Below are 24,938 nucleotides of genomic sequence, written 5' to 3'. Positions count from 1 at the left end.
TCTCTCTCTCTCTCTCTCTCTCTCTCTCTCTCTCTTTCTAAAAACAATATTTTATTATATTCTATAGTAAAATAAGAGAACAAATAAATAGAATAAATAAAAAGTCATTTTTAATTTTAAACTCCTTTCTCAAACTTTGTGAAAACTGAAAAAAAGACAAAAACCGATAAAAACCGTTAAAACCGTAATTTTTTCGGTTACGATCTTCTTGAAGTTAGTCAAGAAACCAAAACTGAAACCGGAACATTTATTTGATGTTTCATTAAACCGGAATCGGAACCGAATCGAAAAAACCTTTCGGTCCGGGTCCCTGATGTGTAGTTCTCAATACGTAGAACAAAAATGTCTATGGCCCCAAGGTTCGATCACGGGTAGTTTTCGAGATACAGCTCTTCAAAGTTGGACTTTTCGTACCTTATTGCAGTGTAATGCGGATGCAGTCGATGTCAATGTACGATGATGCTTATGATTAAAGTGGGTGTACAGGTGCTTGCTTGCTTGCTTGTTGTGCGTGCGTGCGTGCGTGCGTGCGTGCGTGCGTGCGTGCGTGCGTGCGTGCGTGCGTGCGTGCGTGCGTGCGTGCGTGCGTGCGTGCGTGTGATATCGCGTCGTGATATCTCCGCTCGTAGGGCACGTAGAAAAAAAATGAAAGCACTTTTATGATACAATTTAAGTATTTCGATTGAGGATATGTAGAACTTGATCGGTTCAGCCGTTACTGAGATCTGAACATCTCGATCCCGAAAAATTCTCAGTTTCGCGTAAAGAAGGCACGGCAGTGTCGCGCGCTTGGCTTAGCGCCGAGACACTACCGTGTCTCCAGATATATATTGTTCAATATAATAATTTTTCATTTCTTTTATATTAAATAGAACCTATTTGATAAGAATTGCACAGCCAAGTTCATTATTTTAAATGAATATTATTTATCAAGAGCGAGAGAAGACAAGGTGTCAAATACTGAAATTGCGAAAGCGTTCTAAATTCGTAACTTTACATACCGCCCAAAAATATACCTTAAACAATTAAAAGATTAACAACGCATTACTAAATGGAGAATTTATTAAAGAATGAGATTTTATATATTATTTTAACAAATTCCATATTTCGTTTTCTGACCCTAATGTCCGGAATCACGCCCATTCGTCCTACTGTGCGCCGGGCGCTGAAGCAATTCAGAAAGTAAAGGGAAAAGAGTGAATTGCTTGAGTCGTCGGACGCTGAAGCAATTCAGAAAGTAAATGGAAAAGAGTGAATTGCTTGAGGCGTCGGACGCTGAAGCAATTCAGAAAGTAAAGGGAAAAAAGTGAATTGCTTGAGGCGTCGGACGTTGAAGCAATTCAGAAAGTAAAGGCAAAAGAATGAATTGCTTGAGGCGTCGGATGCTGAAGCAATTCAGAAAGTAAAAAGCGTAAATCATGCGTGAAGAAGAAAGGAGAGAAAAAGATACTGTAGATGGTCGAGATATATATGTATAAAAAAATAAAATTAGAAAAAGATATAATTTTCTACCTTTAACCTGGAATAAAGTGGAGTTTCTTCAGCGACTGGAGGCCAGGTGGACAGTTCGTGGGTGGCTTCGGCTGGCTGATGGTTTTCACTCAATCGCGAAACTCTGAGGAGATTGAATTTTGGAAAAACCGAATTTATTGATCAAAATAAACTGTTAACTGCCGGACAGTCAAACTGGCGAACTGCCGAACTTATGAATTTGAATCGAAGTCGAAGTGCCGAACTGTGGTCTGAATTGAAGTGGCGAACTGCAAACTGTCGAACTTAAGAGTCAAAATCGGACTGTCGAACTGGAGAATCAAAATCGAACTGCCGAACTGGAGAATCAAAATCGAACTGTGGAACTGAAGAAGCAAGATCGAACTGAGTGTGGGCATCGTGGAGTGCTTGTATTTATACTACTTACAGAGGGCAGTATGCCCTTCTTTGTTTGTGGGAATCGGACTTTGGACTTTGATCTTTGGACTGGTGTCTTCCGGGAAATGGGAAAAATTTAGGTCAGATGGATTCGTGTTGACGTGTCGAATTTTCATTGGTCTTGTTTAGTACCGGAAGCGCACGTGCAGCGTCGAACGTTGTTAATTATACACTTTTTTTATAAGATCAATGAGTGCTGATCGACCTTTTGATCTCGCGGCGCGGCCAGCTATAGTGTCTATCAACTAAATTTGTCGGTTAAGAAAAATTTCCTTTTAATCGTTTAATAATCATTTGTCGACGCTCACCCATTTATCTTCAAATTGGAAGTGAGAAGCAGGAAGAAACGATATTATTTATTTAAGTTTCTTCGTACTCCTTATTTTCATAAATCCTTATTATATATCTAGCATTCTCCACGAAAGAAAAGAATCGTGGAGTCCTCCGGACGTAACACATAATAAATACAATATTTTGAAAATTGTTACAACATGCCCCTCGCTCCCCTACAATTATAGAAGTCGTATGTGTAGATGCAATAGTTCCGCCCCCCCCTTACGGGGGGGCTCTACTACTGTTAAAAATAACCTAACCCAACCCATTTAGTGATGTGAGGTAGCTCTTGCTTCGCGTAGAAAGTCGAAACCCACGTGCAACAGTACAGGCACGTGACTTTCTATGCAAAAACACTTCCATGATTGTACTGTTGCACGTGGGTTTCTACAATACTTTCTACGCGAAACGAGAGCTATCTCACACCACTAAATGAGTTGGGGTAGGTTATTTTTAACAGAAGTGGAGCCCCTCTGCAGGGGGGACGAAACCTACTGTATCTACACATACGACTTCTATAATTGTTGCACGTGGGTTTCGACTTTCTATGCGAAACGAGAGCTATCACACACCACTAAATGATGGAGACATTTATTATTTTAAAACTGATTGTTAATAACTTTTTAACGAAGGACGAGCGACGGCTAAACCTGTTGGAGGTTACTCAGAGCCATGACCTTTACAACATATGTCAAGGTCAAAGTCATTGGAGAGGGGTCCCCTCATTGATACATTTACCAAATTATATTTTCATCTGTCTTACGTTTGTTTGTTCGTTCGTTCAGGTTATATTTTATTGTAGCAGTATCGTCTTTTATTTTTGAATCTCGTGGTCGTGGTCGTGGTGCCGCGCCTATGTAGTGAACTTATACTTTTATTATTAACTTTTATTATTAGTTTTTTTATTATTTTATTATTATTTTAAATGCTTTATTATTAGTGTAGTGAAATAGTTATTAGTTATGTGTATTTTATTCTATTCATGATTATCACCTATCTTCATTAGTGAGTTGTATTATTATTTTATAATTGCTATTTAATTTTAATTTTAATTTCCTATATACAATTTAAGACGATTTACGTGCGTCTGTAAATTTTTTGTCCTACTTTAATCTTATAATTAACGTCTGAATTTTTTTTGTAATATTACGTATGGTCCTGTCTATAACGCGTCTAATTTTTTCGATCGTCCGCAACGTAACATTTCGTCGTGTAGTAAATACTTTGTCTCCTATGCGGAATTTAATTTCTTGCGCTAACATTTTGCGTATTTGTTTATTTGCTTTTTTCTTATGTTTTTCGGGAAGTCGGTACGGTCGTACGTTTACAGTCGCGAAGTCAGCACGCGTCGTTATCACTAAAAGTCACTCAACAATTATGCAATTATAATAGTTGATAAATCGTAAATAACTAAGGTTATGTTTAGATAGCTGTCAAAAGCTAAAAAATAGTGCGATAGTGGCGCACACAACGAACAATTTTTATAGTTAATTAAACCGATATTTTAAGAAGTTACCGACTTAGGATACGGATACACTTTTGCATGCAAGAAAGGACTAAGCGAGTTACTAAATTTGATTGGATTTGCCCATAAAAAACTTTCCTACTACGTTCTGCATTTCTATGATCCCACGATCAAATTAGTCTTAAAAATCATCAAATAAATCTAAGTTTTTATGAGAATTTTTTAAAAAAAATTAAAAGTGTCATACTTTAGAAAATTAATAATTTTTTACATTAAATTACAAAAAAAAATAAAAAACAATTTTGAAACTTTTCTTGATATTTTTTTTGAAAACTAGAGAAAAAACACATAATTTAGAAAAAAAACGTTTTGTTTGGATTATTTTTCGCAAAGTTATAGGCATTTGAAAATTGCGAATTTTGAAAAAATTCATATCTCATGACTATGTTGATAAAAAAATTTGAAAAAAATTATGGTAGCTTCTTGCGATGGGTACTATAATATATCAAAATTTCAGCCAAATCAAAAATCCAAAAATTTTGAGTGGCCCACTTGGCATGGAATGACTCATATACACTATACATAAAAATAAAACAAATATCATACGCTTTAATATAGAAACAACTAATTAGCCTTTATTGTCTCATATCTATATATTATTATTTAACATCCCGCGCTTTTACAAGAACGGGCAGATATTTTTTGACTGGCATTTTTTATACAATCAATCTAAAAATATACCAAGTGTAATATCTTTTTTTGTATGCTTTCCAAGTGCAAAAACTCCAGAATCAACCAAAATGATAAATATCTGATCGAATAATTCCATTTAGAACTGAAAATTAATTACGCAAAAAAATAAGAAAAGCTCAAAATATCTCAATTAAATTGAAAAATCGCTGTTAGAATGCATTTTAAAGTTACCTAGGATAGAATTTTGAATTCCCCCTGTATGACTCCCTTATAAGTTAAAAACAATAAATTTATAGCCGAGATACCGCTTTTGTAATGGAAAAACTTCTTCCTACAAAAATCAGGTAAAGAAAAAGAAATTTGGTTTTTGCTCTATAACTCGTCAGGAAATAATCTGACAATTTTGCATTTAAGCTGATTGTATTCTCTATCATTTTAGCTTTGAAAAGGTCTACTTATTGATCTATAAACAAAAACTCTTACCTAAAAACGATCAATAGAATTTCGCTCATCTTTGCATGCATGAAGTCTGGAAGAATAAAATTCCATGAAATGTTGCAGATCGCAAAATAACGTTAAATCGGGAATTTTATTTATTATATTTGTTATAATAAAATATTATTTTATTGCAGATAATAATTGTTCATAATGTTGAGAAATTTATAATAAAAGTTATTAGACTTCCTGGCGCATTGAATCTCTCGAGTTTGGCCCTCATTTTTGTCAAAAAATCAAAAAGCAATCCAAAAAACTCGTAATAAATTTTTTAAAAAATTTTACCATCATTAAAGAAAAATTTTAAGAGTTGAATTTTAACGTAACACTTCTGAATTGTACAGAAAAAGTTTCTGACTTCAGAAGGAACAAGTTGCGTAATATTTATACTTTAGTGACACGGAGCATCCATAAATTCTATCAATAAAAGTTACTAGAATTTAAATATAAAAATGAAAGATAATAAAAAAGTCATGCTTAAAGTAATAAACATGGAATAGCGTAGATTTCATGCATGCAAAGATGAGCGCAATTCTACTGATAGTTTTTAGGTAAGAATTTTTTTTCTAGATCAATAAGTAGACCTTTTCGAAGCAACAAAAAAAAATGGTAGAGAATACATTCATCTTAAATGTAAAATTGCCAGATTATTTCCTAACGAGTTATAGAGCATAAATCAAATTTTTTTTCTTTACCTGATTTTTGTTGAAAAAAGTTTTTCCATTACAAAACCGGCAACTCGGCTAAAAATTTATCGTTTTTAACTTATAAGGGGGTCATTTTAATAGAAGGATTATAAGGAATTCGAAATTCTATCCTACGTAGCGTTAAAATGCATTCTAACAGAAACATTTTAATTTAATTGAGATATTTGGAGCTCTTCTTATTTTTTTGTGTAATTAATTATGAATGTTCTAAATGGAATTATTCGATCACATATCGATCATTTTTGTTGATTCTGGAGTTTTTGCACTTGGAAAGCATACAAAAAAAGATATTACACTTGGTATATTTTTAGATTGATTGTATAAAAAGTGCCAGTCAAAAAATTTTAAAAGATGCGAAAAATAGTAAAAAAAAATAGTAAATGTGAGGGCTCTTAGGGCGCGGGAAAAAGCGAAAATAAAAATCTGAAAAAATTCAGGGTTTCGTTTTGAATTATTTGAAGCCGATTTAGGGATTCCGAGAAGAATTTATTTTTTAAGGACCACCCTATCCAGGATCTCGCGTTATGCCGTTTTTCTGGGTGACTGACAAAATGTCACGTCACAATATATATATATATATACATATATGTTTGTCAATTGACTATTTTGACGACATTTCCAAACCATCATGTTTTATTGCATACAAAGATATACATTGATATCCTGACGTATACATCACACTTCTTTTTTTAGATAAAATATGCCAATTCGTATATGTAAAGAATTTTCTATAGATTGGTTAGTTCAACGACAGTGCCAAATGTACGTACAAATGTATTCTATAAATTGACTGTTATGGCGACAGTCGCCATAATAGTCAATTTATAGAATACATTTGTACGTACATTTGGCCCTGTCGTTGAACTAACCAATCTATAGAAAATTCTTTACATATACGAATTGGCATATTTTATCTAAAAAAAGAAGTGTGATGTATACGTCAGGATATCAATGTATATCTTTGTATGTAATAAAATATGACCGTTTCCAGATTTTAGAAAATTCTTTATATACATGCGGCAAGTCGCCATGATAGTCAATTGGTAGAATGTGTTTGTATGTAAGTACATTTGTCCTGTCGCTAAACTAACCAATCTATAGAAAATTCTTTGCACATACGTATTAATATATTTTATCAAAGAAGAAATGTGATATATACGTCAAGCTATCACAATGTAGGTCTTTGTATGCAATAATTATGCGTTTCGCGGATTGTCCCCGTGTTCAAATCCATTCTTAGAATGTCATCTATTTTTGTGAACTATTTCCATGTAGAAATGAAAATAAGCGGTACACCCTCTAATGGCTGGTTTATGCTTCGGTCTTAAGGACTTAATCCTAAAATTCAGCCAATAGAGTTCAAATTTCAGTTAGAACTGGCAGCTTTATTGGTTGAATTTTAGGATCTTGGGATTAAGGCCTGAAGCATAAACCAGGCATAATGGCCTTGATCTTAACAAATATTATACAAGTCATAATCCTAAACAACATTCAAGAGGTTTTTACCATTGTTTGGCCACTTCGGGGAATGCTAATGCCGCCGATGTGATCCATTATTACTTTCAAGCATTATAACTCAAAAAGTACAATACTTTATGAAAAAATACTTTATTATAGTGTTTTGGAAAGCCCTCTAGATGTGCTATAAGAATATGGAATTAAAAACGAGATGTTCTATTTAAAAAATCGATATGACCTTGATCTAATCTTGACGACGTCACCTAAGGTCAACAGACAGTATTGTCCGTTTTGTCTCTCGGGAGCTGCTCGGAGTCGCTCTGAATAAACCCAGCGTACTTGGATGTGATCCATTTAATACTGCAAATGCTTCGTTAAACAATCAGAAGAAAAAATTTTACGAATTGATCAATCAAAGTATGTTTTGAGGTATCTACAACATTAAATAGACTGCATCCAAGTATGCTAGGTTCGTTCGGAGCGACTCTGAGCAGCTCTCGAGAGACAAAACAAACGATACTAATATCAGTAAATAGATCTTTTTAACCTCTGCAACTTTTATTCGGGTCACTTTCTTTGATAGTGTGTATACTTTTGGAGATCATAGGGGGTTCCATGCTTTTCGAATAGTCTGTGTATACATTTAGAGTCGTGAATTCTTTTGAACCCTTAATTCTGATTGGCTAATTCTTACGGTATGTCTTATGGTTAAAGGCCTCAGCACAGACTCTTGCATAACGCATAATGCATAGTGCACAAAAGAATCAACCAACTCTTCTTTTTCTCCCACTTCAGGAAAGAGAAGCATTTTGATATGCGTTATGGCTCCTGCACACTGAACACGGAAACGCTTGCCGCGCGGCAAAATGCGAAGCGATAACCAATGAACATGTTATGAGCTGTAAGCTTATTGGCTAACGCGCACATTTTACCGCGCGGTAAGCTTTTCCGCATCCAGTGTGCAGAAACCATTATGCGTTATGCAAAAGCTTGTGTCTGGGCTCTTAAGGCCGCAGCACATACTTTTGCATAACGCATAAACCATATACATAAAGAATTTTATTGGTCCATTGACTCATGCATAAGAAAATGGGCCAATGAAATTCCTTATGCACATGCTTTATGCGTTATGCAAAAGTATGTGCTGCGGCCTTTAAGCTATATCCACATAAACTTGCGTAGCTGCATAAACGCATACATAAAAATAATTATCCAATCACAATTCCCTTATAGAGATGCATGTAAAATGTGATTGGGTAATTTTCTTTATGCATACGTATATGTGGTTATGCAAGCTGTGTGGATATAGCTTTCAGCCTATCACACATGAAATGCATAAAGGTACGGCCACAATAGAAGGAATAAGGAATTAGGAATAAGAAATCTTAACCTATCAGAAATCGGACACATTGGTATACATAGTTTTTGATAGACTAAAGTTTCTTATTCCTTATTCCTTATCTAACAGCACAAATGTCTATATGTCAACTACAAGTCGACTTTGTTAAGTCAGGCCCTTTGGAGTCGACCGTAAGGGTGCCGTCACATACAGCCCGCAATCCGTAATCCACGCCGAATGTCCGCAAAGGTTAGTAGGGTTAGTTACTAGTAAAAAGGTTAGTTACTAGTAAAAACTGGTAACTTTTCCGGAATTACGGCTCCATGGAACATAAGGAGATAAAATACACGTAACGTTACGGACGCAATCTCCAGTAACTTTTGCGGAAATCCGGTGCGGATTACGGATTGCAAGCTGTATGTGACGGCACCCTAAGCCGTAATCACACTACGAATTGCGCGCTCTGTTGCGATTGAGATTACGGTTGTATGTTAACACGAAAAAATGTGTCAAGCGCATTCTGAAGTAATCGAAGAAGAGTCTTACATAAAACATCGTATTTATGAAAGATGTCAGGAATTTTATGTTCATGCGAAAGCTGTTTTACTTGAACAACGAGAAACCATAGAGACTTCTAATCCTTCATCATGTTTATCCGATGCTCTGGTGCCGGAAATTCGTGTTAGTAGCCGTCGTAATTTACCGAAAATTAGTTTACCTGCGTTCTCAGGCGATTATCATGCCTGGAGATCATTTCATGATTTATTCGCGTCCATGGTAGGCGAGAACGATGATCTTACAAACGTAGAGAAAATGCATTATTTGAAAACGTGTCTTAAAGGCGACGCTGCTCGGCTCGTAATCAACCTTAAAGTTACTGAAAACACATTTTCAATTGCCTGGAAAAACTTAGTCTCCCGTTATGAAAACAAGCGCGTATTAATTTCCGCTCAATTAGATAGATTACTTAGCTTGAAGCCCATAAAATCAAAATCAGCGCAAGAGCTAAATACAATGATCGCTACTGTCACTGAATCGTTAGGAGCCTTGGAGGCTTTGAATTGTCTCACTAGCGCGTGGGATCCTCTTTTAGTGCATCAGTTATCTCGTTTATTAGATGAAGATACTCGTGAAGCTTGGGAAGTGAAGCTAGGACCATCCACATCGTATCCCACCTTAAAAGAATTTGAGGAATTCGTAATTGGTCACACTAGAGCTTGGGAGAGCTTAGGTTCGTCGATCAAACCTGTTAAAGATAAAGGACGTTCATCTTGGCCAACTAACAAATCCGATACAAAATCTCGTAGCATGATTGCTACAGCTCCAACAACAAAAGGTGGAGTAGAATGCCGGTTGTGTAAGTCCGCTCATTACTTATTTAATTGCCCAACTTATTTGTCGCAACCTCTCGAACGACGTAAACGCACTGTCCTCAAATTAAATTTATGTTTCAACTGCTTAGGAAGTCATGCCGCTAATCGCTGTCCAAGTTCTCGTCGTTGCAGGAAATGCAGTTACAAACATCACACTACCTTGCATGACGATCGTAAATCACATTTAAAATCTGTGAATAAAACTGATTCGGACACTTCAACTATTAACGCACCGTCGTCGTCTGCTTCTAATTCAGAACAGAAATGACCAGAAACATCTTTTGTTGGTCATACAGTACGCGTCATCAATCAACGACCGCTTACATTACTCGCAACGTGTCAGGTTAAAATTAGGGCTTATGACAATAATTTCGAGTCTTTCCGTGCACTTTTAGATCCAGGATCCGAGTTGTCATTTGTCACAGAGGAATTAGTAAATGTTCGTGTAAAGATTGAAATAGAAGGGTTTTGTGATACGAGGGCGCGCCAAGAAGGACATTCGAAAGAGAATCTTTTAAAAAACATTTTTTAATGCGTTTAACAATAACATTTAATAACATTGTTTGTGAAATTATATAATAATAAAGAAAAGAGAGTAGTTTTTAAAAAAGCCACGTTGTAACATCGAATTATTTATCAAATGATTGCATTAATTAACATTAAACAATAAAATTAAATTTATGGGAGGACTTGAGTCGCTCGAGGCCTGAGCCAATCATCAGGCCCCAAAATTATTGATGTGCGCAAAGGCACCGCCTGAGCCGTTCATCAGGCGCCACTTTTATTTGGTGTTAGCGAATCACCGCCTGAGACCGTTCATCAGGCAAACGAGACAGAATATGAGTATCTGCTTAGAAATACTCGTGTGGTTAGGTTAGGTTACTTTTTTCGTCAGGCAAATCAGAGTAATTGAATGTAATACAGAATTAAGCAATAATCAAAATAGGAGCAAGAATCTTTACCTGATTTGTGATATCGAAGCGTAAGGAAGCTCGGAGAAACAAGAAGTCAAGATAAAATAATCTCCAATATGATAATTCGATTAATTCCTTCTCCTTGTGAATCAAAATCTAATCGCTCCAGAAGAGAGGAAAAAAATAATAGTTATTTGGTCGTCAAGGAGACGAAAAAAAGGAATGGCGCCGCCAAACTGATTGCGCTCTCGACCTGCGCTACGTCGATGCGTGAAATATGCGTGTAACCGCCCGCAGCGCACGCTGTTTTTAAAATTAGTCAACTTTACTTTTTATTTGCCCGAACATTCCGCCCGCCTTCGGGAACGGAGTTCTCGAATATTCCTTCAGCTTGATTGATGGATAGAACGCAAATTTTGGTAACAGGTCGCTTGAAGGTTGCAGTGGCCGTTCGTACTATGACGACTCTCGTTAAACCATCCTTACCAGGAATCAGTTGACGAATTCGCGCTAACGGCCATTTTGCTGGTGGATATCGTTCGTCAACGACGAGAACCAAGGATCCCCTTTTAATTTCCAAAGATGGATGATGCCATTTTGATATGGCTTGGTAACGTTGAAGGCATTCAGTTGTCCATCGCTTCCAGAAATGTTCTACCTTTTGCCGAATGAGTTGCCATCTAGTGAGACGAGAACTTGGCTGATTAATAAGATTAGGCTCCGGGATAACGGTTGAAGCTTCTCCTAAAATAAAATGTCCTGGGGTTAAGGCTACATAATCGTCTATGTCTTCCGACAACGGGCAAAGAGGTCTAGAGTTAAGGACTGCTTCGATTTGAGTCGTGAGTGTTGTTAATTCTTCGTAGGTGAGTTTCGTATCTCCGACGACTCGGCGTAGATGAAATTTTGTCGATTTAACTGCCGCTTCCCACTTTCCTCCAAAATGAGGTCGGAGGATTGAAGCGCCAATCAGTTCCATGATTGGCAAGTATTGTCGCTAATTCTTTTAACTCCTTTGAAGCTGCATCAAAACGTCGTCTTAGTTCGTTATCAGCACCAATTAGATTAGTGCCGCAGTCGCTATGTAGCGTCGCACAAATACCACGACGAGCTGTGAATCTCTTGTTCGCTGAAATAAAGGCTTCGGTAGTGTAGTCGGTGACGACTTCTATGTGTACGGCAGAAGTAGAAAAACAGACAAAGATCGCCAAATATCCTTTATAAGTTTTCGCCGCCCGTTCTCGCCATGTCTTGATCATTATAGGTCCTGCATAGTCAACTCCGGAATTTAAGAAGGGGCGGGATGGAGTAACTCTGGATTCCGGAAGCTGACCCATTAATTGCTGGGCTCGATTTTGGCGATATCTAGCACATTTTACACATTTCAAAATGTAAGATCGGACTGGAGTTCGTCCACCTATGATCCAGTACTTCTGACGAGTGTAAGCTAGTGTCACTTGAGTTCCGCCATGTAATGTTTGCAAGTGAGCGTCAGCGATTATTAGGGTTATGAGATGATAATGTTTGGGTAGGATAAGCGGGTGTTTAACATCTGGATCCAGATTCGCATGTTGAAGCCGTCCGCCCACTCTCATAAGGCCAGTATCGTCTAAAAATGGAGTTAGTTTTATTAGAGGGTTTGACTTGGACAATCGTCCTCCTCTCGCTATAATTTTGAGATCATGTAAAAAATAGGATTGTTGAACTTGACGTATCCAGAACTGACTACTCTCTTGAAGCTCGGTTGGGGTAAGGTGTCCGGTAGTCGACTCTATTGATAATCTTCGAAAACGTTTAACGGCGCGTTTGCAAGTAGCGGTAACTTGGATGAGTTTTGATAAGCAAGAGAATTTTGTTAAGAGTTCCCAAGGGGGCATCTGGATGTCTTGTACCGTTGCTAGCGCGTGCTTCGTGCTTTTCTCCAGATCGGTATTGGTTGGGGAAATAGGACTCCAATTAAGCCAATGGACAGGCGCTTTATTTAACCAAGATGGCCCGAGCCACCATAAAGAATGATGCTCGATTTCGTGTACGCTCAATCCCCTTGATGCACAATCAGCAGGATTGTCTTTACCAGGAACGAAACGCCATGAGGCAGAGGGTAGAATTTCTTGTATGGCGACAACTCTGTTGCGTACGTAATCCTTCCATTTTGCTGGATGGGACGAAATCCATGTAAGGGCGACGGATGAGTCCGTCCAAAGGAAAATTTGTCTTTCTTTCAAATCTAACACATTCTGTACATTATATACAAGACGTGATAACATTAGTGCAGCGTTTAATTCGAGTCTAGGTATGGTAAGTTTCTTTAATGGCGCTACCTTAGTTTTTGCACAGATAATATTAACTTGAACTCCGCGTTCCTGCGTTTCAGTTCTAATGTAAACTACAGCCGCTATCGCGAGTTGAGAGGCATCAGAAAATCCATGCAATTCGATGGAATGCGCAGTTGAGGTTATATAAAGCCAACGAGGAATGTTTAAGTTACTTAACGCTAATAATTGCTTCTTAAAACTAGCCCATTGATTTTGAAATTCTAAAGATAAGAGAGTATCTCAATCTACATTAGCTGACCATAGATCTTGAATGAAAATTTTTGCGCGGACAACAACGGGTGCAATAAGACCTAACGGATCGTATATTTGCGCTATTTCTGATAAGACTATTCTCTTTGTCAAAACTTGACTTGAAGACGGTACTGAAATAAATTTGAATACGTCAGTTTGTGGTTGCCAACAAAGACCTAATACCTTAATACGGGATGAATCTAGCTCCACAGTAGGCGTGTTGTCAGTCGGCGAAAGCGATAAATAATTTAACAAAATTTGAGAATTGCTACTCCATTTTTGCAAAGGAAGTTTGTCCGCCATGCAAAGTTGACATACTTGGGATATTATTTCTTGGGCTTCTTCTATGGATTCCGCACCACCAAAAATGTCATCGACATATCTCCCTTTTGTTAACGATGATATCGCTTTGGGAAATCGATGTCCTTCATCTGTAATGAGCTGTTGAAGTACACGGAGAGCGAGAAAGCGAGCACAATTTAGCCCATAAGTTACTGTGGTTAACTGATATGGACATATTTGTCCATTTGAATCGTACCAAAAAATGCGTTGTAAATTTCGATCGCTTGGATGAACTAATATCTGACGATACATTTTAGTTATATCAGATGAAAAGACAAATCGATGTGATCTGAACCAGAGTAAAACATCAAAGATATTTGTTTGTAATTTGGCTCCAGCATGCAAAATGTCATTTAATGGCACGCCACCTTTTGAAGGACTCGAACCGTTAAATACAACTCGTAGCTTGGTTGTCCGGCTACTTTCGCGGAATACACCATGATGGGGTAAATAAAAAATAGAAGAATTGTTAACTTCGGGTTCTGAAACTGGAACCATATGGCCTAGCGATTGATATTGCTGTAAGAAATTTGTGTATAATTCGCAAAAGGAAGGTTGGGTTTCAAACCTTTTACGAAGTCGATGTAAGCATTGAAGTGCTGTGGAAGATGAGTCTCCCAAAAGAGTCGCTGGGGCCTTAAGTGGAAGCCGAACTATATATCGTCCGCTTTGATCTCGTGAATGAGAAGAAAGAAAATACTGTTCGCAATCAGCATCAGCAGGACTTAAAGGTTCTGTGATTGTATTTGAGACTTCTTCTTGTTTCCAGAAATAAGTCAAAAGATCTTGTAAGTCACGATCAATGCTGCAATGATAAATGCGACTTTCGTTATCATGAGAATTAACAGCAACCGGTCCGGAAACCACCCATCCGAAAAGAGTTAATTGAGCAATGAGTGAGGATGAATCATTTTTAATTATTCCAAGTTTAATAATCTGGCCATAACAATCTGCACCTATAATGACGTGAATTGGTCCGGGTTTACCAAAATTAGGATCTGCAAATTGTAAGTTATTAAGGTGCGACCAAGAATCGCTATTTACTTCATATGATGGTATCTGAAAGGTCAATCGTGGGAGAATGTATGCGTGTAAAGTGTAACTATCGGAATCATTAATAGAAGAGTGAAGTTCAATATAAACAGAGCCTTTAGTGCGTCCTGAATAAGTTCCGCCAATGCCAAGTAACGGAATCGTTGCAGATTTTCGAGGTAATCTTAAAAATTTTACTAATTCCTCTGTGACAAATGACAACTCGGATCCTGGATCTAAAAGTGCACGGAAAGACTCGAAATTATTGTCATAAGCCCTAATTTTAACCTGACACGTTGCGAGTAATGTAAGCGGTCGTTGATTGATGACGCGTACTGTATGACCAACAAAAGATGTTTCTGGTCATTTCTGTTCTGAATTAGAAGCAGACGACGACGGTGCGTTAATAGTTGAAGTGTCCGAATCAGTTTTATTCACAGATTTTAAAGGTGATTTACGATCGTCATGCAAGGTAGTGTGATGTTTGTAACTGCATTTCCTGCAACGTGTCAGGTTAAAATTAGGGCTTATGACAATAATTTCGAGTCTGTCCGTGCACTTTTAGATCCAGGATCCGAGTTGTCATTTGTCACAGAGGAATCAGTAAAATTTTTTTACTAATGCTCTGCTCTGCTCTGATTGGTTAGTTTCCAACATACAACCGTAATCTCAATCGCAACAGAGAGCGCAACCCGTAGTGTGATTACGGCTTAAGTCGACTTTATTCAGACGTCTATAGATGTCCCTCAAATGTCGACTTTAGGACATCTAGAAGTAGACATTTGTAAAATAGTCGACTTAAGTCAACTTTAAGTCAACTTGTCAGAAAGTCGCACGTATATGTCCGCATGATGGTTGACTTAAAGTTGACTTACAGTCGTCTTCAAAGTGGGACATTGTATGACTTGGAGACGTCTCTAAGTTGTCTAAAGTCAACATACGAACGTCTATTTTCAGACGTCTAGCAGCATAAGTCGACTCAGAGACGACTTTGTGCTATTAGGGATGATACCAATTCAACCGATAAATTTGTCGTGTTGTCATTGGCTGAGCTCATGCGACACACTTGTTGCAGGCGCAAAAAGTTGAAGTTGGCTCAACTCCATACAACAAGAGCTCTTGCGATTGCGACAATCCTGCGATTAGATGCGACACTTTTGCGACATTTCATACATGTGACACAGTCTGCGCGACTATTGTAGACGAGGCTTAACATAATGCCGTTGGATCTATGAGCATCTTATTTAATCATATGACGACTTTATGCTGGATGCTCATTGGTCCAGCGGTATTATGTTATGCTTAGAGCTGCGCACAATAGGAGAAATATTAGGAACAGATATTAAATATAAGAATTTTAACCTATCAGAATTGTGTACTGTGGAATGTGCGCTTTCTGATAGGTTAAAATTCTTATATTTAATATCTGTGCCTAATATTTCTCCTATTGTGCGTAGACCCTTATGCTCTATTATGCATTTCATGTGCGATAGGCTTTATTCCTGTTCCTCTACCATGAAGGAAGATATAAGGAGACCACTCAGTTTTGCCAGTCTACAAAACATGGACCCATTTTAGTTTTCGAGTTTAGTTTCCTATTCTCGACACTCGCAGCGCTCGTGAATTTAGTCGTGCTGTGCGCACGGAGTACTAAGAAGGAGTAAAATCTCCGCTTCTTAAGAAAGGCACTGGTGAGATTTCAGCTATATTAAATTGCAATTAAAAAAATTTGAACACAATTGCTATAAGCCTCATTTTTCTTCGTAAATTAAGTGCCGTAGTTGAAAAAATTAAAAAAAAATTCCTTGACCGACTTAGAATTTTTTATTTTTAATGTAACCCACGTATCGATAAATCCATGCGTAATTTTGTTTGAAATCGTAAAAAAAGAATACAAAAAAATTTGGATTAGAATTGATCCAAAATTGAAGGAGAAGATACGTTTCTTGGGCGTTTTATGATCGATTTTTAATAAAATCAACCACTTTTTGGGGCTAACAACTGTTTATTGTATAACATATTCTAAATTAATGTTTATCGACGCGTAAAATAGCATATTAGGAAAGATATTTTCAACATGTAAAAACAATGTAAAAACTAAAAAATTATAAAAAAATTGAAAAAAAATAAAAAAATTTTTTTTTTAAGAAAAACAAATTGGATAATATATTTTTTACGTCTTAATGAACATTAATTTGGAATTTTTTATACAATAAGCAGTTGTTAGCGCCAGAAAGTGGTTGATTTTATTAAAAATAGATCATAAAACGTCTAAAAAACGTATCTTCTCCTTCAATTTTGGATCAATTGTAATCCAAATTTTTTTGTATGCTTTTTTTACGATTTCAAACAAAATTACGCATTGATTTATCGATACGTGGGTTACATAAAAAATAAAAAATTCTAAGTCGGTCAAGAAATTTTTTTTTAATTTTTTCGACTACGGTACTTAATTTACGAAGAAAAATGCGGCTTATAGTAATTTTGTTCGAATTGCAATTTAATATAGCTGAGATCTCATCAGTGCCTCCCCTTAAGGGCGACTGTTTCCAACGCCGATTAAACGCCGATTAACTTAATCGACGATTAGTCCATTGGAATGATACAAATTCAACGGACAAATTTGTCGTGTTGTCATTGGCTGAGCTCATGCGACACTCATGGACCTATAATATATGGACCGAGCATAGACAAGGAAACCATGATGCCAGGATATAAAGTGAGACAACATGATTCGCACGTACTTTCCCTCTCCATACTAACCTAACTAATTTACATGCGCTGCTTATGGACCTATGGCAGCAGAGCATGTAGGTTAGTATGGAGAGCTGTCTCACTTTATACCCTGATATCACGGTTTCCTTGTCTATTCTATAGGCATGTGGTGGGGATGCTCGGTCCATATATTATATGTCCATGGCGACACGCTTGTTGCAGGCGCAAAAAATTGACCAATTGCGTCTGTCGTCAAAACTAAATGATAAATGCGATTGGTCAATTCCAATGCATGATGGAAATATACAAGGTGAACCATTGCGCATAATGGCGGAGACCTGAGATCTCAACCATCGACATATAGTACTGGACGAAGTATAGCATCAAAATCATGTTGACAGACCTAGAAAGAGATAGAACGATGTTTAGGTAGTAGTGAATCATGTAATCAAGGGCCCTGAGGCATTATATAATTGTGTATATTTTTATTATTTGAATACTAAATAACAATTTATATGATAAAATTCAACTATAAATCATAAAGTAAATGTTTTATATTATTTTACTTAATTATACAGGGTATCCCATTTTGAATATGGCTTTTAATTCCTCTTTTTTATCTTGTTGTAAACAAAAATTTTTTAGAAAAGTTGCGAAAGTTACAAGATTTTGGAGAATAATTATAAAATTAATTTATAAAAGATCGATTTTTAAATACTATAAAAAAAGCTGTTTAAAAAATATGTATATATTACAATTAAAAATATATTATAAAAAAATAGTGATGTTTTAAATATGACCTTGAAAATTCGATTCTGGCTAAGAATATTAAATATTAAAAAATATTAGTAAATATTGTACAAACAAATCTAAACATTTTTTATCCTTATGTCTTGTTTTCTTTCAAATAACTAATTGTATGGAATATTATGTATTATTAATTTAGACAATTGATTTATAAGCATATCAACTTTTGAAAAAAATTATATTTTTATGTGAAAGTGTAAAAGTGCCAAAATATACATATGTATATTATAATTATGTACGTATAATTTCTGAATATCAATATACCATAATTTATATTGATTACTCATTTATATTGATTTACTCATATTACTCAATTTTATTTTGTATCTAATATAATGTATATAAATATAATTTTCCGATTTTAATCTGCACTGCAGTAGTATTGCTGCATAATAATACCTCTGTAATGGCTCCTGATTTTAAAGAATACATTATTGTCCTCCCTCTCCTGCAACACAATTCGACCAATAGGATAATAGTAGAAAGAGTATTCTGTGCCCAAACATTTACCTTACTGATTACGCTTTTAAGGCTTTCACGGGTATTTTCTTCAATTATACCAGAAGGTTTGCGGGTTATCACCGTGTCTTTCTTCATTGTTAATGCCAACGTTTCGTGAACCGTACCGTTCACTTCATCAGGGCGAGGGGTGCGCTGATACTGAGCCGCTACCCTGGGGGTCTCCCTTTTTATGTAGACGCTATTAGGGAGGAGTTGGGGAAAGGAGTGGGGGGAGGGGTACTTTTTTTTGCCTGTCGAGAGGGCGGTCTTCCACATTTTGCTTACATTATAGCCTGAGTCTCTGTTTAAATTGTCTGGATGTTTCGGTATTTCCAAAGCCTCTCTCTACTTCCTCGGGAAATATGATGTTGTTGCGGTAATGGTTGCCGTTTTGTCAAATAGTATTTGATGTCCTGTCTCGATGCTATGTTCTGCCAGGGCTGATTGTGTGATGTGTTTCAGCCTGTCATCCCGTTGGGTTTCTTCATCCGTGTGTTGACTGTTCTTCCGGTTTCACCGATGTACGCTTTCTCGCACGAGCAGGATATTTTGTACACTCCTGCGGAGCTGAGTGGAGGTCTCTGATCCTTTGGGTTTCTCAAGATTTGTGCGATCTTCCTTGGGGGCTTGAAAATGGTCCATTTACCTTACTCTTTCTAGGTCCATCAACACGAAAGATCAAAGAGATTTCGCCGCATGCTCCGTCCAGTACTATATGTCGATAATCTCAACCAATCAAAGATTGGGCAATTCGTCCGGCACGAGTTACAAAGCACATAAAGTAAAATAAACATGAAGAAAGAATATATCTATAAATAACATTATATTTTCTGAATTATTTTTCTCTTCTTATGCATTTGAGAAAAAAGGTTTACATATAAGGAAACTTGTAAAGATCTTGTTCTATTCAATAGTACATTTTCCAGGAAAAGCAGGGTGTCTACGGATTTGGACGGAGAAAATTCTTTGACATTCCCTGATTGTAAAAGTTCCTTGACTTTTTCGTAGTCTCTTCCTTTTTTATTTCTTCTCATAATTATTAAAAAATCTTTTCCAAGACAAAATGAATACCAAGTAAATGTAATATTAAAAACTTATATGTAATACAATGATCTTCATTAGAATCAAAAATTTAGGAAATATAATGTTTTTTATAGTCGATAATATTCACACTGAACGTGTTTTGAAGTATGTGTTTGTTTACAGGCTTCCAGCCACTGCTTCCTCAGTTCCGGATTTTGGGGGAAAGAAAGTATATTTATTTTCTCTTTGCCGCGATCACTCTTATTTCTACAATTGATGACACAGCACATCGGCATAATGCAATCGAAATTGTCATACACTCAAAATATCTTGGCTTACAGCATTAATGTTTATATCATGCGACGATGCGACTGACTGTTCCGTTGGCCATTTTGAATTAGATAAATTGCCCAAACTTTGATTGGCTGACATACCCCCGTTCCTCTCAATCCACTGCGTATCCACCGGAATGGTTCACCTTGTATATTTCCACCATGTTCCAATGTACTAATCGTCGATTAAGTTAATCGGCGTTGGTAACAGTCGCCCTAAAGCCGTAATCACACTAGCGATTGAGCGATTGTGATTGACAATTGAGAATTACTTTTCAACCAATCAGAGTAAAGCAGTCACCGATTTTTTGTTTCGGTTGGTTGAGAAATAATCCTCAATCGTCAATCACAATCGCTAATGTGATTACGGCTTAAAAGTGTCCCCGTTTCGATTACCAATATGGCGTCATAGACGACCCACACTTTCCGGTTTGTGACGTCAGTATCTGCGCATTGCTCGCCTTGCAGCAGACGACAATTTTTTAATCGAATAGTGTATATTAAAAAATTGTAGAAAATAATAAAATGCGTTTGTGCAGTTTTGAATTTCCAAAATAGGCTGGAATGGACCAAAAAAAAAAAAAACGAAATACGATTAAAATCGATATATTAGTTTCGGTACTATTGGCTGCGTTCAGCACAGAAAGCAGCTTTGCAACTGTTGTAAAATTCTTTAATATGATTGGTCTTGCCCTTATTTCCTCGTTAGATCTAAATGTATAAGCCAATTATGTTCAAGAATTTTACAACAGTTGCAAAGCTGCTTTTTCTGCTGAACGCAGCCATTCTTTCAGTACGATGTACTGTACCATCATTCAGTAAAATATCGTTTGAATGAGAAACATCTTCGATGCTGAAAAGTTCCTCACAAACGAAACAATATTCAGTAAGTGGCCTTTTCAACTGACCTAAATTTGCAGTCCAACGATCCAACAAACTTTGTCCTGATAATAAAAAAGAATAACCATAAATGTTGCACATAACCTTACAAAATGTAATAATTATTTTCTTACGTACTTTAGATGCTTTAAAAAGACTTTTATTCTTAATCCCCAATTCTTTGTTTTTTGGTGCAGTCCAGCCCATTTCGGCAATTAAAAACTATATCATACAAACGCGTTTTCCCATTTTCGACAATTTGCTGCAAGGCGAGTAATACGCAGACGCTGACGTCTTTAACAGGAAAGTATGAGTTGTCTCTGACGCCATATTGACAATCGAAACGGGGACACTTTTCAGGCGATCAGTCTATGGAGATTTTACTCCTTCTTAATACTCCGTGGCTATGTGTAATGAGTGCGCCGTAGTTAGAAACGGTAGGAGGAAAGGAACAAAGAGAGATAGATTACGTTCGTGACACTTACTCTTACTCATTTCTCTTATGCCAGCTACACACCCAATAAGCGTACAGCTTTACCGATGTTCTCATTCTAAAGCTAGATGCTCATTGGATATCGCGTGTCGCGCGCGACGGATATCGCACTGGTGTGCAGCTGGCATTACTCGCATTTATTTTGCGCAACACGACTAAATTCATGAGCGCGAGTGTCGAGAATCGGAAACTGAACTCGAAACCTAAAATAGATCTACTTTTATTTTACGGAGTGGAGTCTCCTTATATCTTACTTCCTGTCCTCTACTTTGCTCTGGTTCTAACAGTAACCGTAAGCCCGGATCTACAATAGAGTTTTAAGCCTTAAGCGCTATGAGGAATGGACGAATCATAGTCGATTATTCTTCTCGAATTCGACTGTAATTGATTAATTTTTTACAGCTTAAGGCTTAAAACACGTATTATAGATCCGGAGTAAAGCTATATCCACACAAAGTTGCATAGCTGCATAAACGTATGTATAAAGAAAATTATCCAATCGCATTTCCCTTATAGAGAAGCACGTATAAGAGTATATCCACACTAGAGTCATAGATATCAGAGGAGCGCAACCGGCTTAAGCCAGTATCGCAAAATTACTAAAAAATGTATTAAAAATGGCGTCGTTTGCATACAAACTATGAAATCCACCAATCGTCTATTAGTCAGCCATTTTTAATACCAATGAATGAATGTCATGATTGGCTGACAGTCACGCCAATCAGGACGCGGAACATCGGTTGCGCTTCTCTGATATCTAGGACTCTAATCCACACAATTTGCATAACTACATAAACATATGCATAAAGAAAATTATCCAATCGCGTTTCTCTTATAAAGACGTACGTAAAATGTGATTGCATAATTTTCTTTATGCATATGTTTATGCAGCTATGCAAGTTTGTGTGGATATACCCTAATGTGAATGGATAATTTTCTTCATGCATACGTTTATACGGTTAGGCAGGTTTGTGTGAACATAGCTTAAGACATACCGTAAGGGCTACGCAGAATAAAAGGAACAGGGAACAGAGAACAGAGAATAAGAATTTCAACCTATTAAAAATCATATACTGTGGAATAAACAGTATGTATTCCATAGTACATGATTTCTGATAGGTTGAAATTCTTATTCTCTGTTCTCTGTTCCCTATTCCTTTTATTCTGTGCAGCCCTAAGAGCCCCAACACACACTTTTGCATAACGCATAAAGCATGTGCATAAGGAATTTCATTGGTCCATTTTTTTATGCATGAGTCAATGGACCAATCAAATACTTTATGTATATGGTTTATGCGTTATGCAAAAGTCTGTGCTCTCCGCTTAAGAGCCCCAACACACACTTTTGCATAATGCATAAAGCATGTGCATAACGAATTTCATTGGCCCATTTTCTTATGCATGAATCAATGGACCAATCAAATTCTTTATGTATATGGTTTATGCGTTATGCAAAAGTGTGTGTTGGGGCTCTAAGAATTAACTAATCAGAATTAAGAGTTCAAAAGAATTCACGATTCTGAAAATATATCAGGTGTGTAAATATGAAACCGGAATTTTTTTATAGAAAAGACACGTTTATTGTATGAAAATGACAAAAAATATTTTATTCGAAGTATTGCCCATCGCTAGCTATACATTTTTCCCACCTGGTTGACAATTTGTGAATGCCACGTCAAAAAAATTGTTGCTCTTTTGAGCCAAACCAGTCATCTAGCCATTTTCGTACATCTTCGTAAAAAGTGAAGCGCTGCTGAGCAAGTGCGTGTCCCATCGATGCAAATAAGTAGTAATCGGACGGAGCCAAGTCTGGTGAATAAGCGGCATGCGAAAGTATTTCCCAATCAAACGTCTCAATCGTTTCTTTGACCTGTTTTGCTGTGTGTGATGGTGCATTATCATGAAGCAAAATCACTTTATTTTGGCTTTTTTTATATTCCGGTCGTTTTTCACGCAAAGCTTGACTCAAATTGATCATTTGTTGTCGATAACGTTCAGTATTAACAATTTCGCCAGGTTTTAACAGGTTTCAGCAGATTTCGATGGTTTTCCACGTTTTTCGTTTCTCACGTCAAAATCGCCACTTTAAAATTTTTTTAACCAATAAAAGCACTGTGATTTACAAAGAGCATGCTCACCGTAAGCTTCGACAAGCATTCGATGCGATTCTGCAGCAGTTTTCTTCAAATGGTAACGGAAAATCAATTGCTGTCCGCGAATCGTAGTTTCCAGGCACAAAATTCAACATTTTCAACGCTATTGAAAACTATACTGTTGTATGAAACTTGTATTGTTGTGAGTTGAAAATCTTTGTCAGATGTCAGAACAAGGAAATGGCGTCAATGACGCGGTCTGACAGCAACTACATTGACAGCTATGGCCATCTAATGGTAAATTCCGGTTTCATATTTTCACACCTGATAGACAGGGTATTCGAAAAGCTTGGAACCCCCTATAATCTTCAAAAGTACACACTATCAAGAAAAGTGACCCGAATCAAATTATTGATATCGTCAGTTTGATCTTAGGTGGCGTCATCAAGGTTACATCAAGGTCTTATCGATTTTTTAAATAGAACACCTCGTTTTTCATTCCATATTCTTATATTACATTTAGAGAGCTTTCCAAAACACTATAATAAAATATTTTTTCATGAAATACTTTTTAAGCTATAATGCTTGAAAGTTACAATATCGTCGGCATTTAGCATTGCCCAAAGTGTCCAAATGGCTAAAATCTTTTGAATATTGTTTAGGATTATGACTTGGATAATATTTGTCAAGATCAAGGCCATTGGAGGTTGTTCCGCTTATTTTCATTTCTATATAGAAATGATTTACAAAACGTTGACATTCTAAGAATGGATTTCAACACGGAGACATCTCGTGAAATGCTTAGTTCTGGTATCCTATTTCATTATTCGATAAACAACAAAGAAAAATAATGCATCATGTGTAATATGGAACACATCCTGTATTTAATCGAAAAGATTTTTATTTTGACGACACGTGTATACTTTGACGACATTACACGGTAATTTGATTATTTTGACGACAATACTAATATAGTCCGCATGAAATGGATATTAATATACATATAATGCATGGTCTACAATGGCAGTAGTAGTCACTACTACTACTGCCATTGTAGACCATTAGTGAATGAGACTGTAAAAGTAAGAAATTGACCAATCACGGTCGATTATTCTTCTCACATTCGACTGTGATCTACAGTCTTACTTCTACAGTCTCATCCACTACTGCTACTGCCATTGTAGACCACGCATAAGATAAAATTAACAGAAAACGTAATGTGTGTGTGTAAGCAGGATCTAGTTGAATGTTTTGTCTATTTACTTTACAGAAGTTTTCGTATATTACATCTTTATATATTCACTAATTTGACGATAGTCGTTAAAAGGTGCGTTCTACTTAATGTTTGCGAGCATCAGTTTATCCTTGTTATCATCAAGTATTAAGCAAAAAATGAAATGATGCATGCAAGTGTTGCAAACGTTACGTAGAACACATCTAAAATATGC

General features: G+C 36.6%; 2 protein-coding genes across 2 annotated transcripts; one reads left to right on the top strand and one right to left on the bottom strand.

The window, feature by feature from the left end:
- Positions 1-8,923: 8,923 nt before the first annotated feature.
- Positions 8,924-10,060, top strand: LOC108780196 (uncharacterized). Its single transcript, XM_018547831.1, has one exon. The coding sequence runs from the start codon at positions 8,924-8,926 to the stop codon at positions 10,058-10,060; it is 1,137 nt and encodes a 378-aa protein (XP_018403333.1).
- A 971-nt stretch (positions 10,061-11,031) lies between these two features.
- On the bottom strand, positions 11,032-24,669 carry LOC108780195 (uncharacterized). The gene is made up of 5 exons (XM_018547830.1): positions 24,637-24,669; positions 15,523-15,643; positions 13,333-14,883; positions 11,626-13,242; positions 11,032-11,531 (listed from the first exon to the last, which is right to left on the bottom strand). The coding sequence occupies exons 1-5, from the start codon at positions 24,667-24,669 to the stop codon at positions 11,032-11,034; spliced, it is 3,822 nt and encodes a 1,273-aa protein (XP_018403332.1).
- Between the last annotated feature and the right edge of the window lie 269 nt (positions 24,670-24,938).

Source organism: Cyphomyrmex costatus, unplaced genomic scaffold (genome assembly GCF_001594065.2).
Source record: "Cyphomyrmex costatus isolate MS0001 unplaced genomic scaffold, Ccosl1.0 scaffold687, whole genome shotgun sequence".
Classification (NCBI taxonomy): Eukaryota; Metazoa; Arthropoda; class Insecta; order Hymenoptera; family Formicidae; genus Cyphomyrmex; species Cyphomyrmex costatus.
The sequence above is the reverse complement of the archived record's forward strand: the minus strand, read 5'-3'. Positions and strand labels throughout refer to the sequence as shown.